This window comes from Varanus komodoensis, unplaced genomic scaffold, assembly GCF_004798865.1.
Source record: "Varanus komodoensis strain SLA01 unplaced genomic scaffold, ASM479886v1 scaffold8, whole genome shotgun sequence".
Lineage (NCBI taxonomy): Eukaryota > Metazoa > Chordata > Lepidosauria > Squamata > Varanidae > Varanus > Varanus komodoensis.
The window spans coordinates 10786832-10802660 of NW_025336481.1; the positions used below are offsets into that span (position 1 = coordinate 10786832).

The 15829-nt window shown below is 45.4% G+C and overlaps 2 protein-coding genes across 2 annotated transcripts in view; one reads left to right on the plus strand and one right to left on the minus strand.

The window, feature by feature from the left end:
• The window catches only part of LOC123036138 (negative elongation factor D-like), a 23753-nt gene extending 11395 nt beyond the window's left edge, over window positions 1–12358 (plus strand). The window contains exon 6 of the transcript XR_006417099.1: window positions 12348–12358. The gene's annotated coding sequence lies outside the window, so the exon portion shown is untranslated. The remainder of the gene's footprint in view (window positions 1–12347) is intronic.
• NELFCD (negative elongation factor complex member C/D) overlaps window positions 1–12789 on the minus strand; it is a 13726-nt gene extending 937 nt beyond the window's left edge. Inside the window, exons 1-10 of the mRNA XM_044455154.1 lie at window positions 12672–12789; window positions 8983–9095; window positions 8720–8829; window positions 8110–8219; window positions 7451–7558; window positions 6935–7087; window positions 5747–5877; window positions 4542–4707; window positions 2817–2951; window positions 1150–1293 (exon numbers count right to left, since the gene is read on the minus strand). Coding sequence (XP_044311089.1) covers window positions 1150–1293; window positions 2817–2951; window positions 4542–4707; window positions 5747–5877; window positions 6935–7087; window positions 7451–7558; window positions 8110–8219; window positions 8720–8829; window positions 8983–9095; window positions 12672–12737 — 1236 coding nt within the window. The 5' untranslated portion in view covers window positions 12738–12789. The remainder of the gene's footprint in view (window positions 1–1149; window positions 1294–2816; window positions 2952–4541; window positions 4708–5746; window positions 5878–6934; window positions 7088–7450; window positions 7559–8109; window positions 8220–8719; window positions 8830–8982; window positions 9096–12671) is intronic.
• Between the last annotated feature and the right edge of the window lie 3040 nt (window positions 12790–15829).

Sequence of the window (15829 nt, forward strand, 5' to 3'; positions counted from 1 at the left end):
GAGAAGAGAAGAAAGTGATACTGAACAAGCTTTGCTACCAAAAGAAACACTACCTCCACAGGAAGTGACCTTATCCCAATCGGACCACTGCACCCTGAGGTTCAATACTGTCACCACTGAATGGCAGAGGCTCTCAGGGATTCAGGCAGGAGCCCTTCACATCCCTCCCTGAAGATGCTCGGGACTAAATCAGATGGAAAGCAGATGTTTACCACTGCCCTAGAACCCTTCTCTAGGAACCCAGCTATAGAACTGGTTAGTGGAGAGTGTTGGTTTTCCAGCATCTTGGGACTGGAGTGAGACAGACCCTCAAAAGTTTGCATGTTCAAAAAGCACCTGCCCACCTGCTAACAAATAAAGCAAAAATGACTAGAAATGGAAGCTAAATTCATCCTCCAGGTTAAAGATAAATTCTCAGGCAGATCTGCAGGTTAGTTGGCACAACTGCTGTGCTATAAACAAAATCTGCATTTGAAATCTGTCTTGTTAGCAGGCCCAAAATGCTGACTGCCATCAGAAAAGGCTTTATCTTAAAGGTTTTATCCTAAAGACAAAAAAGGCTTTAGTATAAATATTTACACATATTTGCATCAAGAAAAGTGCACAAAAAAATCTACCTCAGTCCTTTAAGTAGCTGGATCTAGTTCCATAATAATTTTCCACCTCAAGTTCCCACTCTGGAAAAATTAAAATGGTGGAAGATTCCATTGCCTAGCATTGTGTGGAGTGCTGTGTAGAACACTCCTATACACACCTGTAGTTGAGTTTTGGCACTTATGGAGGGTGTCACAAGATGTCCTGTTGACTCCAGACACACAAAGAGGCAAAGCTGAGTAAGGGTGAACTAATCTCCAAATGAGTCATTTCATTTCAATTGGAAGGCACCTAACAACAACCATCTCCAGCCTGCAGTGACTCCTTCCCATTTCGTCTCTAGTTTTGAAGCATTTACAAGGTATGTCACACATAAACGCAGGGTTATAAACATGCTTGCTTTGTTATCTTATTTTATTTACAAATCAAGGCTTTGAAACATCTACCAGATCTGATTTCAGGCTTGGCTGTGCAGATTTCCCTGCCTACTCCATGCAATCCACTTAACTCATACTCAATTTTTAAGTAAGTAGGCTAGTTTTCTTCCAGGAACACTTACCTGATGCACTGGTACAGAGTACTCAGTTCTGCTACTAGTTCAGAAGCACCTTTATTCTCATTGCAGCAGAGATTGTGAACAGTTTCAACTGCTTTTGAAGTGGACTTGAGCTCATCTTTATTGATGCTTACTCTCTTGTTCTAAGAATGATAGAGCATGGTTTGGGAGACAAAAAGTGTATTTAACTGCTGAGAAAGTAGCGTACAGTACAGATCTTTATTCTGCCATCCTTTCTGAAAACAGGACATTTCTGAGCTCTCTGGGGGCATTTTGCTTCCCACTGACAAGAGAGTTAGCAGAAATATTCCCAGTTGAATACCATAAGATATGCAATACCAATTTTCAAGAAAGCAGATTTTGAACCATAGAGCTCAATATGTTAAGAATGACTGAAATTATTGGCAAGAGAGTGCTTCCCTCACCCCCTTGACTGCAGGCAAGACGGAGAGCATCAGACTTTCAGAGTAATACCAACATGTTATGTTTGGCCACTCCCAATCTAGGCTTACTGCAAAGAGCAGACCCCCAGCATGTGTGGGGAGGGTGAGTGACTAGGGCAGACCCTGTAGAACTCAGAAGGAAGACTGAGGCAACAGCTTCCTCTTGTTATCAGTGCATGGCTGGATTTACAAGTCACAAGACAAGCAGTGAAATCTCAGCCAGAGGATCTTTGAATTCCAACCACCTTGCACTAAGGCAAGTACACCTATGAACCCAACTATCCCTAAATAAGGAGTCCAAAAAGGCACAGTTTTACGCACCCTACATCACTCAACTCGTACTGCTCTGCAATGAAAGAAAACAAGCAAGGAAGGTAGATAAAGGCAGGTATTGCCAACAGGATAATGTTGTCAGGAAAAAGGATGCTGAAGGGCTCAAGCTATTGGCACACCACCTCCTCTTATCTTCAGCCCTCTTCACCTGTACTTCAGGGACACCACACCATTTATTGCTGGGGTGAGGGAACAAGTCGCAGATGGCATTCCTTCCAGGATGAATGGCCCAAAGTGGGATGAGCCACACATGCTCTCTCTGGCCCCTCTTCCTCTCACTCTCCACACCCAAGAGGTTGCGGGAGAAGGGACAGATCATTCTTGACACAGCTCTGGACTCATCACTTGCAAAGGAACTGGAGGGCTTGCATTCCGAATCATGAATTCTGGCACGAAATCTCTTCCAGCCTCTACAATCAATTCACCCCAACCCCAAAGATCCCTAATGCAAAACTATACAACTGTGTCTTTAATTAGGTTATTTCATAAAATATTCCATGTAGCCATTGTTTGGGGAAGAAAGATTAGGACACAGAGCATTAAGGAATGGGATGAACAACTGGTACACAGAAGGCTGGTATCAGCACCTTTGTTTCTTTAATTTCTATACCACCCATCAGCTGAAGCTCTCTGGGCAGTTCATAACACCGGGCATCCTTTTAAAAGGAGGCTGAGGAATGTAGGTGGCCCACCTGAGAGGACTCAGGAGCAATGGGAGAATATTCTGTAAAAATGCCAAATAGTTTTTCAAAGAAGGCAAAGGTTCACATACATTAGCACTTCTGGAAGGAAAGAAGTCAAGCTTATACTTTTATTCTAAGCAATGATGGGAAATAATACTTCATCTTGTTTTAATGCAGCTTAGCCACAAAACAGCATGCACTGTTTACCTTTTTCCATGTTTCCACAACGCTAGCTGCATATGCCAAAATATGGATATATTTGTGTTTATGGTCCTGATTGATCTTCGCCCCTGGCTTGAATAGTGACAGCATGAAGAGATCAAGAAAAGCAGGAACTCTAATCTGCAATGGTTGTGGAGACACATGACAAGGATTGGCTTAAGCAAAAGGCTTTTTTAAGAACTAAACACTGAGTATGGATTGTGCTTCTATTCTCAATAAAAGTACATTTCATAGGTAATGTTTACTAAGAAGTTTCACATTAAGACTATCAACCATGGCAGTCAAAAATGTAACTTTGATTAAAACACACACCAAAAAAATTAAGGAATCATACATCCCCAAACCACTGAGACATCTCCCAAAGGGTAATCTTAAGAATAAAGACTGAAATTTCATATATTTGGAAGAGGAAGGGCTCAGCAGCGCTATTTTGGGCACAGAACACAAGAGGACAAGAAAGATAATCCCAACATTGTTTTGAATCAGGTAAAATTGATGCATCAGTTAAGAGAATGAGTTGCATATCAGAAATCCCTGGTTTGAATGTTGCATCAGCTCTGAACTTACGGTTTCATCTTTGGCAAATGACTTTCTGTTTGCATCATCTGCTCATTCACTACATGGGCATAACAATAATTCTTTCAAGGTTGCTCTCCTGGTTAGTATTGCATATGTGAAGCACTTTGACTATTTAAAATCATTAGGTATTAGGTTATTTCACCAATATAAAGGGATAATTCTCAGTCTCACCTTCACCAGGTCTGTACAAGTGCTAATATCTTTTTTAGAAAAAGGCAGAACCCCCAGAGGAAAAGGAGGCAAGCAAGTCACAAAGGTGTCTTAGGAGAAGCAGAAAAGTAAAATATGCAAATTTGCAGGAACTGCAGCACAGGCATTCAAAGGGTTGGAGGAATAAGCTGTCTTAGGGCAGTACCTCTGTGTCTGGCTGCAGCCCTCCAAACTCAAGAGGATGCATGAGGAGGCCAGGATTGTCTCCTTGCTCCCCTCACCTTCTCAATCCTTAAAGCTCTCTAAATGTTTTTTCCCTCTCCACAAGGAGAGGCATAGGAACCACTGGGATTCTTTAGGAGGTACCAATGCCTTGTTGATCCCCTGCCCCTGGAATGTCCCCTGCCTTGTACTGGCTCTGAAGATGGTCCTCCAGCTGCAACAGTAAGAACCACACTGGTTATGAGTGGAGAGATGGGCCTCTGATGATGAAGTCCCCACTCTGACCTCAGAGTGTTTCTTTGGAAGGCTGACCCATCCTGTGGCCTTGCAGAGAGAAAGAACATGCTGGATCAGGCTAAGGGTCCACCCAACACTCCATTCCCATGGTGACAAACCAGCTGCCCCCAGAATTCCTCAAGCAGTTTCGCCTGCCCCAGCTCCTCAGCAACTGGTGTATGCAGCCCTGCTGCCTTTGGTAAGGGAGGCAGCCACGGATTGCCTTCTGCTCTAGGAATTTATCCAATCCCCTATTAAAGCAACCCAAATACGTGGCCATCACCACTTCCTGTGGCAGGGAGTTCCACTGTGTTGGGAGGCCGCAGGACCAGGCATCATCAGCGGCTGTTTTCCCATGAAAGGGACGATAATGATGAATGATACAATTGCGGTGTGATGAAAAAAGACCAAGACGAGACTTGTGGTCCCCCATTCAATGCAACTAGGCCACTTCTTCTTCTTCAGGCGAGGGCTGCTACTTACCAGTTCCACTGGGGGAGGGTCCATGCTTGTGAACATTTTGAAGAGGACTGTGATATCTGCTGGGTTCAGCGCTCCTTTTGACAGCATGGCACCGAGGGCTTGGCAGGCGCGTGGGTAGGATGCAGCAGTTCCCAGGGCTAACGTGATCTGACTGGCATCGTGGCCTCTTGAGAAGATCGAAGCAAAAGCGAAAACCTACTTTAGGCCACTGATGGAGTACGTGACATCAGACAGCCAGTGATGGGAGGGAACAACAATGAAACAATTGACCAAGCGTGGCAGCCCCGTTAAAAACACCCAAACGGCAGCACACAAAGAAGACGGCAGAGTGGTGTTCTCTCACACCTGAGAACTGTGTGAGAGGGGGCTTGGTTTCCCCCTAAGGCGCGGCACATTGCATGCGTAAGCTATTCTCCCTGGTAGGAATATAAATACATACACAATTATCACAAGGAAGAATTCAGAGTGCAAAGGAACCAAAAGCTCCAGACTGGCATAATCCCAGCCGTTAACACAACTGAAAATGACCAGATCTTACAGCGTACCTGAAAGATGCTCAATCTATGAGGATCCTCCCGGGACAGGCTGTTTTGCAGCTGTGGAGCATCAAGCATCACACATGCCTCCCTATATGCCTGCATCATTCATACCTGAGAAAAGGCAGACTTCTTCAACCTGGTGCCTTCCTGATATATTGGATGACAACTCCAATCACCCCAGCCACTGTGGCCTCTAGCTATGCTTGCTGGGGATGATGGGAGTTTCATGCAAAAGGGTGCCACATTGGAGAAGGCTGATGCAGGGAAAAGTCATTCCCAGGTCATTTTAGGGGGCTACTATGAGATGCGACCACTTCTTCCAGTTTGGAAGCATCCTGAGCCATGCATGGAAGGCAGGTAAATGGCTGCAAAGACTCCAGAGGCCAGAATTTTGTAGACTGCCCATAATGTACCCAAAGGATTAATCTTGCCAGAACTGCTATGGGAAGTCAGCATGAAAACCTGCAGATCCGATATTCCACCAGTGACATGTTTTCCAGGCCTGGTTCAGTTTGGATTGCTATTTCAAAATGGACCACCCATGTGGAATGATTCAGGCTTGCTTTTCTACTGGGCTTGCATAATACTAAACCAGGAGTGGAGTGCAAGAATAGCTGAAGATACAACTGGGAATAACAACAATTTAAAATGTAGTCAGGATCTTACTTCTCATGAGCAAACCGCTGAACCTCCTGAGCAATCCTGCGCACAGCAGACCCCCCTTGCTCTTCCTGGGATAATATGGACATTATAGCCTGGGCAAAGAGATACGTGTGTTCACCGTGGCACACCATTTTCTGCAAAAACACAGATTATGAGCTCTTCTGGAAAAGAGGGCAGTATAGAAATAACATCAGCTTGAAGGCGGCAAGAGTTCTCTCAGCACACTTCGTATTTCACTTCATGCACTTTTCAGATAGCTTTGGGACATCAGATCCATCACAGTTCAATAGCTAAACATTCTTACAGAAAAAGATGACACAACAATAAATAGCCTGTCCGACAAATAATCAGCAATAATCATGTCTTAAGATGTATGTTTTGGAATGTCATTTAAACACTGCAAATAGAAGAAGGTGAGGAAAAGCTCCCCTACTCACGCAGTTATCTGTGGTCGTCACCAACCCTTCTCTTCCCTGGCACATGCGGGGGGCTTGAGCTATTTGCCCTTGGGCTGCACTGCCTCACTGCTGTTGCCACGCACAAAAGCACACTGGCAAAGCTGCAAACTGTCCCTTCCTCATCTCCTCTGTTCTTTGTAATGGAAAGGAAATGTGCCGTGTCTCCCTAGAGCTGGACTTCTGCAGGAGACAACAGAGAGCAAATCCTGCAAAAGCCCAGCTCATGGAAGTGAGTCCCTCCTATCCTCCCTGGAGAAGTCAGAGGAGGAAAGAGCAGGGGATTTCCTCCCTGAGCTGGGCGTTTGCTACAAGCTGCGGGAAGCACATTGGTGCTCATTCCTGTCAGCAAGTGAATCTAGGAACCCTGCTTAGAAAGTAAGGTTAGATCCATGACGATAGCTTTCACAATTCTGGCTATTTGCTAACAACAAGAATATAGCTGTGAATCCTGTATGGTTTGTAAGCACTTACACACAACACAACGCTTAATTGGTAGGACATGAGGGTCCATCACTATATCTGAGATGCAGAATACATTCCGTGGAGCCAGCAGGGAAACCATGCCAGCCACGCTGCTTTCTCTGCCCAGGAAATGATCCCAAAGAAGGCAAAAATTCTCTCAGCACACTTCATACCTAGCTTCATGCACTGTGCACCTATCTTTGGGACACTGGATGCATCATAGTGCACAAGCAAACTTTTTTACAGAAAAAAGCAACAGGACAGAACTTACAGCAAACTCAGGTAGATTCTTCTCCAGGTTTTCTGCCCCGCCATCTAAAATGGTAGCCAAAGAGGTACGTAGCACTCGAGAAAAGACTTCTAGTTGCTGGCATGCTGTTGATACACTGGTTATTTCCCCTTGATATCCAGCATCAGAAATAAGCTGCAAATAACAAAACAAAAACACAGCAGCAACTGAGACAAAAACAGCTTTGCACACCATGGGGAGCTCATGCCCACCAGAACCTCTTTGCAAGCACTTCAATAGCCAACATCACATTTTCACTATACTGGAATTAAAATAAAACTGTAAGAATGCCCAAAATTTTACAACTAAAACAACAGAGTAAGACTACATGGAAAGAGGATGATCTATAACTAATATCCTACATATACTAGAAACCGTTTCCACATGCAGAAATACTCGATGCATTTGTGTTGACAATGTGGCCAACAAATGGACTTGCTTAATGGCATCAGGAACCTGACCTGATTTTTGAGATGAGTGAAACAGAGTATTTACTACCTTGACAGTAAAGTTCAGCATGAGACAGTCTGGATGAGCTTCCGCCAATTTGTAGAAAAGGTCCCGCCATGTTGTGTGTGCTATCATTTGCTCAAGCCATGCTGGAGTCTGCCAGAAATCAGGACAACAGATGACATGACCCAGGGCCCTCCAAACTCGATATTTAAGAATCAAGGGAAACAAAAATAGCATCATCCAGCAGAAAATGTTGATGATTCCCCATGAAACGGGTTCAAATGCCAACTCCCCTATGAACTCACTACCAGACACTTCACAAGTTACTTGCAAAACAGCGCCCATGTCAGGATAACCAGGTAACATACAACTAGCATTTGCAAACTGCAACTTCCAAAAGTTGTGGTTTCAGCTAAATGACAGATCCACCTGATTAGGAAACTGATATTCATGCTGGAAAAGGGCATGGATGAAGCAGTGGTTGCTGAAGTTCAGCATGCTCTCTCTCAAAAATTTAAGGTGGTCTGCATCTGGACAACCCCCAAACTGAGCAGTCCTCTCCCAACCATTCTGAGATACAATAAACAACTAGCTGAACTAATCTGAGGGTTTGTAGAGGGCAGGCTGGAGTTTCTTCTGGCCTGATGCAGGTACTTTGGTATTCTGCTTCACCACATCAGGCAGAGCTAATTCATGAGTCTTACCTCTCCTTCCTCTGTGAAAATGGAATCTGCTTTTCGAGGATCAAAGTGTTTAATGAGCAAGCTTTTTAAGTGGTTTTCCACCGTCTCCTGAACTTGAATTGGCTCAACACCTGCAATGATCAGAGTCCCCATGTCTGCATCTACTTTTAACAAGCAGCAATTTCTCAACATTTCCTTTGACTATTCTTGGGCCAAGAGAGTAGAAATCCTCTACCAAATTTAACCAGGAGGCAATTAGGGTAAGTTGTTCAATTTACAGTAATTTGATTTTGCATGACAGCTTTGGCGTGATGTTTCTATTTGCATCTTCTACTTGCATTCATTAGCTACTCCCTTACCTCACCCATTAAAGTGTAGCCAATTCTGTATTTAATTCCCTCCCCCGCCAACCCAAGATGACTCAAAGAGCAGCAATTTTAAATTCATTGATAAAGGATTAAAGCTAGAAAAGAATTTAAACTAGAAATAGTCTTCAGTCATGCCTTATAAAATAAGCAAACTGCCTATGCTAGACGTGTCTATTTTGCTGTATCATCAGCAAATTGTAGAATGGGAGCTCTGCAGCAAAGCCATAGGCCAAAAAAAATAAAAAAGATTAATGGGAACCTACCTGTTTGAATGAGCCACTCAGCCAACAAATTGACCGTCTGAGCTACAGCAGTGTAGTTCTCTGATAGCAGTTGGATCACATTCTCTGGAGAGCCACCTGCTTGGAAATACCTATGAAAGAATGACCCAAACCGTAATGAAACCATTTGTGCTAAATCTTCAAGAATCAAGATCAGAACTCAGGGCAAGTGGTCCAACAGTAGAACCGGGAACCATTTCCACACCTCCTCTCCACCCACACCACCAATGTCATTCTGAACTAACCTCTTTAAGGTATTAAAGATGGATGGCTCCATGATATAATCTCGGGTGGAAAATTTGTGCAAACACTCCTGCTGGACTTCAGCATCATCTTCTTCTCCATATTCATCATCTTGCTGTTTGAATGTACACAATTACCATGATTATATGTTGCTTCTTATAATACATCTGATATTAAAGTTAGCATTCTTCCCTAGCTGGGAGCCAAGTACCCTAAGGAATGTAGTTGGTAAAAGTGAAGAAGCAGCAAGAAACAAGACAGTTTCATTGCTGTGTTACACCTTTCCTCCTGTGGCAACAGGATAATAGCCAGTATAAATGACACTGGCCCTTTCAAGGAGAGCACGTTTGTACACATGCTTTTCCAGGGTAAAAGCACATGGAGAGTTGGACAAAGCCCATGGGCCCTATGTTGCTTATCCTGGAAGATATTCATTGCCATCTATGCCTTATTTTTGGCAGATTTATAGGACTTGCTATTAATATTTGGCAGATTGGATGCAGTATGTATTTTTGGCTGTGCTAAAGCAACTGTGATTAATGCTGCAGTGCAAGGATGGAAAACCTCTGGTCCATGGGCTGGATGCAGTCCTTAGAGGATTGTGCATCTCCTGGGAGGGGAGATGTGAGCAGGATCCTAGTTCTTGTGAGGGCATAAACCCTTTGCCTTCTACTAGGATTCTGCTTCACAGCACCTACGATGCAAAGGAGGAAAAAACAGTATTTGCCCAAACCAAGTTTTTCCTCGGATGCTTCATGACTCCCCCCCCCCCCCAAAAAAAAAAAAAAAAAAATCAGGCCCTTCTAACCCACATGTTGGAATCCTGATCCAAATCAATCCACTCACACCTGCCGTTCGCATGAAGACAGGCCGGTAGAATGAATGGAAGGTGCTTTGTTGCGGAAAAGTGGGCATATAGGGAAATGGGGTGGGGGGATGTTTGCAATTTGACAAATGTGGGGTGGACACACCAATTTTGGCTTTGACCCATCCCACTGCTGGTACACCCCCCTCCTCCAACACAGCACCCTTGAGCAAATATGGCCATCAGGGAGGTTTCCCTGCCCCACTCACAGAGCTGCCCTCTAGGCCTGTTTGCCTTTACAGTGATTGCTACTTACTGTTATAAAAAAAATATAAACTACATCATTATCCCGGAGGGTGTTTCAGAATGCTGTACATAAAAGTCAACCGTTCAAAAGCAAATAACAACATCATGAAATATAAGCATGATTGATGTATATGGTAAAACTGAGCAATAATAAATTGTATTTGTATGACATTTAGTAGACACCTATAATCTCAAAACCATTATATTTCAGCTTACTATTGCTGGAGATAGAAAGGCCTGGGGAAACCACTCCGTTAAAAATGTGTGTGTGGGGTAGGAAGGACCCAGAAAGTTTTGCAAAAGACTGCTTTGCCATAAAAAAGAGGCAATTTACAATGGATTACTTCTTCAGTACCAACAGTGTTAAGACTTCTATTCCTTTTATAAGGAAAGCCTTCTCTATTATTTTCATTTTCATTCCTGCTTTGCCGTTGGATATGTTTCCTCTGTTTATGAATACAGAAGGTTACAAACTATGTTAAATGGTACCTAAAACAAGATCTTGAGAAGACAACCTTCAATTTCTCTCACACTTAGGTTTGCATATTTTTCTTTTTCCTCTGACAAACCCCACACCCCATCTGTTTAAAAAATGGCATTTCTGCAGAAAAAGTGGTTGGTAGGTAACCTATTTTGTCAGTGTTAAAATAGCATTACTTCCTTTATTAATTTAGTACCCTCAAAGCATACTTGGGTTGAGGACTTCTATTTAGAATGTACCTTTTCTTGCTGTGTTTCAGTCACCCCGCACAACAAGCATCATTTCTTGCAATGATGCATAGCAAGACCAATTCTTTCTATTCCTGATCTGCATTTTTAGTATATAACCCCTTTTTGTTTCAGTTACCCACAAAGAAATCTGAAAAAATCTGAAGAAAGCAACAATAGCACCATATATTTATTAGGGATCTAAGATGTCCTGCATGTGCAAGCAAGTTTCTGATTTCCTCAAGATGTTTGTTTCTTGAGGCCAGGCACAGCCACAATGCCTTCCAACTGGTAGTGTTAGCAGCCCTGCATTATTAGGAAGTACCCTAAGTGGAAATCTTGCTTTACCAGTCCTTTGCAATATCTTAGGATGCTTCCAGATGAATGGCTCCTATTGCTACCAATTATTACTATTATTAACAACTGCACCACCCAATAGCTGAAGTTCTCTGGCTAGTTTACAACAGCACATAAAATGCAGTGAAGGCCAAGAGAAAATACAGATAACAATTAAAACAGTATACCGATTACAATACCAACTTTAAAAACGAAATGTAAAAGCTATGCTAGCTAATGCACATTAAATCAGAATACCTGCTAAGCATTTAGCAAAATGCCTCAGTATAATATTAAGACTAATTAAATGCTCTGTCCTAGTGGACAGTCTTATCCTGGTGCTATAAAAATACTGGAGTTGGCTCAGTGGTCCTCAATGGGGGCTTCTCCTTTTTACACCAGCTGAGTTTCCCTTGGAGGTGACAGTCAGAAGCCGGCAGCAGTTCCCTATTTTTCAGGCTTACTGATTCTTTCCAACAGTAAGGACAAAAGTAGAGACTCTGCAAAATTCTGTACATATGGCAGAGCAGCAGCACCTTTAAAGGCCTCGTTTGGAAGGCTCAAAAATAGCTTACAAATGGCATTTCACTGCTGCTGTGTTGGGGATCCCCAGGGTTTCTGTGAAGGTTAACTGGCAGGGCAGTGATACCCCCCTGAGGAGACACATTCCACGTTGTTCAGTAAGGTTGACCCCCAGGTAAGAGGATGCAACAAGGCTGCAATTTGAAACCATGTTGTGTTCTGCACCAAAGACGCAGCACAGCTCCTGTAAGGCCCCTGGGTCTCTCCCTAATGCAGAGCCTGTGGCCATCAAGATGTTGGAGTTGCACTCCCATCAACCTTAACCACTGGCTGCACAGGCTGTGGCCGATGGGGCTGGAGGTTCCTCGTTTGTATTTTAACGAACCAAGAAAGATGCTTACAATTTTTTAATTTTATATAATGTGGAAATTGCTGGGTTGAACTAAAGGACATTCTTAGAGAAACACGTTGAAGGGCACGAACCTATGCATGCTTAGGCAGAGAGAAGACCTTCAACTCCCATCCAACCCCTGTAATCCACGCCAGCTGCAGAGCTGCGAGGCGTTTGCCTAGGCATGCAGAGGATCGCGACTTCAGTGCAGCGGCTGGGATACTCGCCCCTTTTCCCCCATAAACACGGAGGGACACCTGGGGGATCCATGAAAGACACTCTAAAACAGCCCTGCAAAGGGGCGATCCATGCGCCTTCAGAGAGAAGCGAGCCCTACAACTCCCTCCACCGCTCCTGCGCTTTCCGAGCGCCTGCAATGGACCGACGAGGAAGCGTGCGGCTCCTCATTAAGAAATACAAATAAAGAAATACATGCGGAGGGATATTCCAGGGGCCAAAAGGGCCGGTGCCGGTGAGCACGGCTTAAAGCCAGCGCTAAAACTGCGGCCTGGCGGGGAAAGCGCGCCGCGAAAGCGGGAGAGGCGCGCCGCGGGCGCCCGCCCGCCCTCTGTTCCCAGGAAAGGCCTCGCGGGCGTGAAGGCGGCCCCGCGCTTCGTCCTCACCGCCCCTCCGTCGGCGTCGTCCCCCCACTCCGCCGCGCTGCCCCCGAAGTAGTCGGGCTCCTCCATGGACGCGCCTCGCCGCGAGCCGCGAGCCCTCCGCCGCGGGAGGCGCCCAGGCTGCCGCGGTAGAGCTACGAAGAGTGCAGAGGGGCGCCCCCCGGGATGTCCTTCCGGCCATTTCTCTCCCCGCCGCAACGCTCCTCGCCGAAGCTCCCTGGCCGCTTGCCAGGGTTGAGCCCGCGAAGGCGCGGCCAGGCGCTCCGGCCGGCTCGGCTCGGCTCGCCTTGTTTGCGCCGCCCGAGAGCCGACGCTCCCGGGGCGGTTCACAAGACTCGATGAGATAGAAACGAGGGAGGCCGCGACGGGAGGAAAACGCGCGTCGCGCCTGGCGGCAGAGTCCCCCGCGCCGTGCCCCGCACGGAAGGCTGGTCGGCCGCCGGGAGAGCGGGCCGTCGCCTGCGTTAAAGCGTAGGGGACCCGTAGAAGCGCCATCCAGTGCTCTTCAGATTGAGCAGAGTGGCGCAAAAGTGCATCTGATCATGTGCAGAGTGTTCTCTAATTCGTGGTAACCATCTTGGACTTAGATTAGAAGGAAGAGGTCGCGGGGTTTTGCTTTTGAATTCAGTGCGACGGGTACCTCTAAGCTTAAGTATGTGTGTGCACCCATTGCTGGGTGAAAGGGTGCAGTTGTGCCCATGCCCAGTTTGTGGGATCCTGTGGGGCGCTGGCTGGCCACCGTGTGAGGAGAATGTGGACTAGATAATTCAGGAGGGCTCTTTTGATCTAACGTTCTTAAACTATGTAGAACCTACAGAAACATATAAATGTGTGACACCGACACATTAAAGAGATCCCAAAACATTTCCCCATTTCAGTAAAGCCCATTTCTGCTAGTAAAACTGTTGGTATTACTGCTGTGGGCTGAGTAAAAGCTGCTCATGGGCCTCAATGGAAAAATCCAAGATTGGACACATGGTATCATCCACCCCATGGCACCACCCCATTAAATAAACCCCAGGAGGTGGCAGCAAGCTTCCCTACTCCTTACAATGTGAGCGAACATTTTATTTATTTCTTAATATTTTAGGGCACACTCCTAAGCACGTTTAGCAGGTGCCAAGTGCTGTGCCTCCAAGCATTTCCTGTCTGGAGACCTGCTGGAAATTGTAGGGCTTTTTCTTCTCAAAGCATGCCTGGAGTTTTTCCTTAAATCTTGGGATTTATTGTCTAACCTGAGCTACAAATTGCACCTAATGGTATGAGAGCAGTGCCCAACAATGCTTGGGAGATGTAGGCCTTATTTCTGCCTAAACACTCTTTTGGTCAAAGCACAACTCAGTCCACCAGTGACAGGAAGCTTTTGCGTGCAACCCAGCATGAGCTTTGGCTGGCAGAAGGTTTTGATGGGACAGCTCTGTAGATTTGGCTTTTGCTGCAACTAAAGCATTTTTTGTATGGGGGAGTGATGGGGAAGTGGGGTGGGTTTGGCTCCAGGGGAAAAGCTGGCTTCTGACTTTCCACGTTAGCTACAACTGCAACTTGCCATGGGTTGGTCTGTTGTGCGCTATTCTGCTTTCCTCACCCCACAACCAACAGTGTGAGGAGTCTAACAACAGTGCACAACACTGCAGGGTTGTTCGAATTTTCTCGCTTTTTCTCTCCAAGTCTCAGGCTGGCACTTGCAAGCCCAGCAATGGTACATCTTTCTCTGGTACATCTTTCTTTGCTTATATTAGTAGCATGAGGAATCCAATGAGTGAAAGCCATAAAATAAAGCACCATGGCCTACATATAAAATACAAACCTATAAAGAACAATGCCTTCCCGCCCCCTGAGATCGGTGGCAGAGGCCCATCTCCGGGAGCCCTCCGTGAAAGATATTAGGAGGGTGAGTACCCAGAGGAGGACCTTCTCTGCAGTGGCGCCCCACTTATGGAACGCGCTCCCCAGAGAGGTCCGCCTGGCGCCATCATTTGTTTTTCGGCACCAGGCCAAGACTTTTTTATTTAAACGATATTTTAAGTGTTAATTGCTGTTTTTATTTATTGTTTTTATGGTTTTGCCAAGATGTATCTGGATTTTTATGGTCCATTCTACATTTGTTTAGTTGCTTTGTAAGCCGCCCCGAGGCTTTTTGCGAAGGGGGCAGCATTAAAATGCTATAAATAAATAAACAAACAAACAAGCAATATGCAAAGATAAAATCATAAAGGTTGGGTGGGCATCTCAAATAATTTTCACCCATTATCAGGCTCCATCCGGGGCATTTGGAGCAACTAACAATAGGCCTTCCATCATTCATGGGAGTGGTAAAGTAGTGATATAAATGTGAGACTGCTGGTTCCTTTCTGCAGCTAAAGGTCTGCGCTGCTGCAAAAGCTTCATTTTCTCAGGCTTATCTTATATCTGCTAACACCATTGTCCTCAACCCATTGTGACTTCCAGATCCACTTTTCTGGTACATAATAAGTTGACTACATTGCAGGGTTGGTTTAAAATTCTCAGTCTCAGCCTGAATCTGAAGCTGCAATATCCCGAGTGCGGGGCTGCTTGTATGCTGCTCTCTCACAGCCAGTTTCTTTCAGTATAGGGACAATGGACTAATTATATTAGATGGGCTATTTTTAAAAAAATAAAAGTGTTGAAAAACACATTTCACTTGCAATAAAACCCACAGCAGAAAGAACTGGAGCTACACTTTTCGCTGTTACCCTTTGTGATTTTTTTTTGTGGTGCGGGGGAAGAAGGAGTGTTAAAATATTGTATTTCGCTGCATTTCAACGGGCACCACTCCCACTTCTACCTCGGGAGATACTTGAAGATGGTTTCCCATTGCGGATCAGAAGTAGCCTACAAGACGGAGAAAGGGTTCTCTCAAAGAATATCTCTGCGGTGACGAAACGGCCCTGCAGAGGCCTCTGGGTAATGGCGGGAGGATGAGAGAAGCCAATGCTTTGGGCCCAGATCAAAGGGAGTTCCGGTATGAAAGCGAACCGTTGACGATCAAACCGCCTGTGTTGATAGATCACTATAGAGGTGAAGTGACCTCGCTGGCGGGTGGTGTGGGTGGACTCAGACGGGAAACCGGAAGTTGGGTGCAGTTCGAGCTGTTTGGGTTGGAATACAGCTCCCAGCCCCCGCCAGCTGTCTGTGCCTGG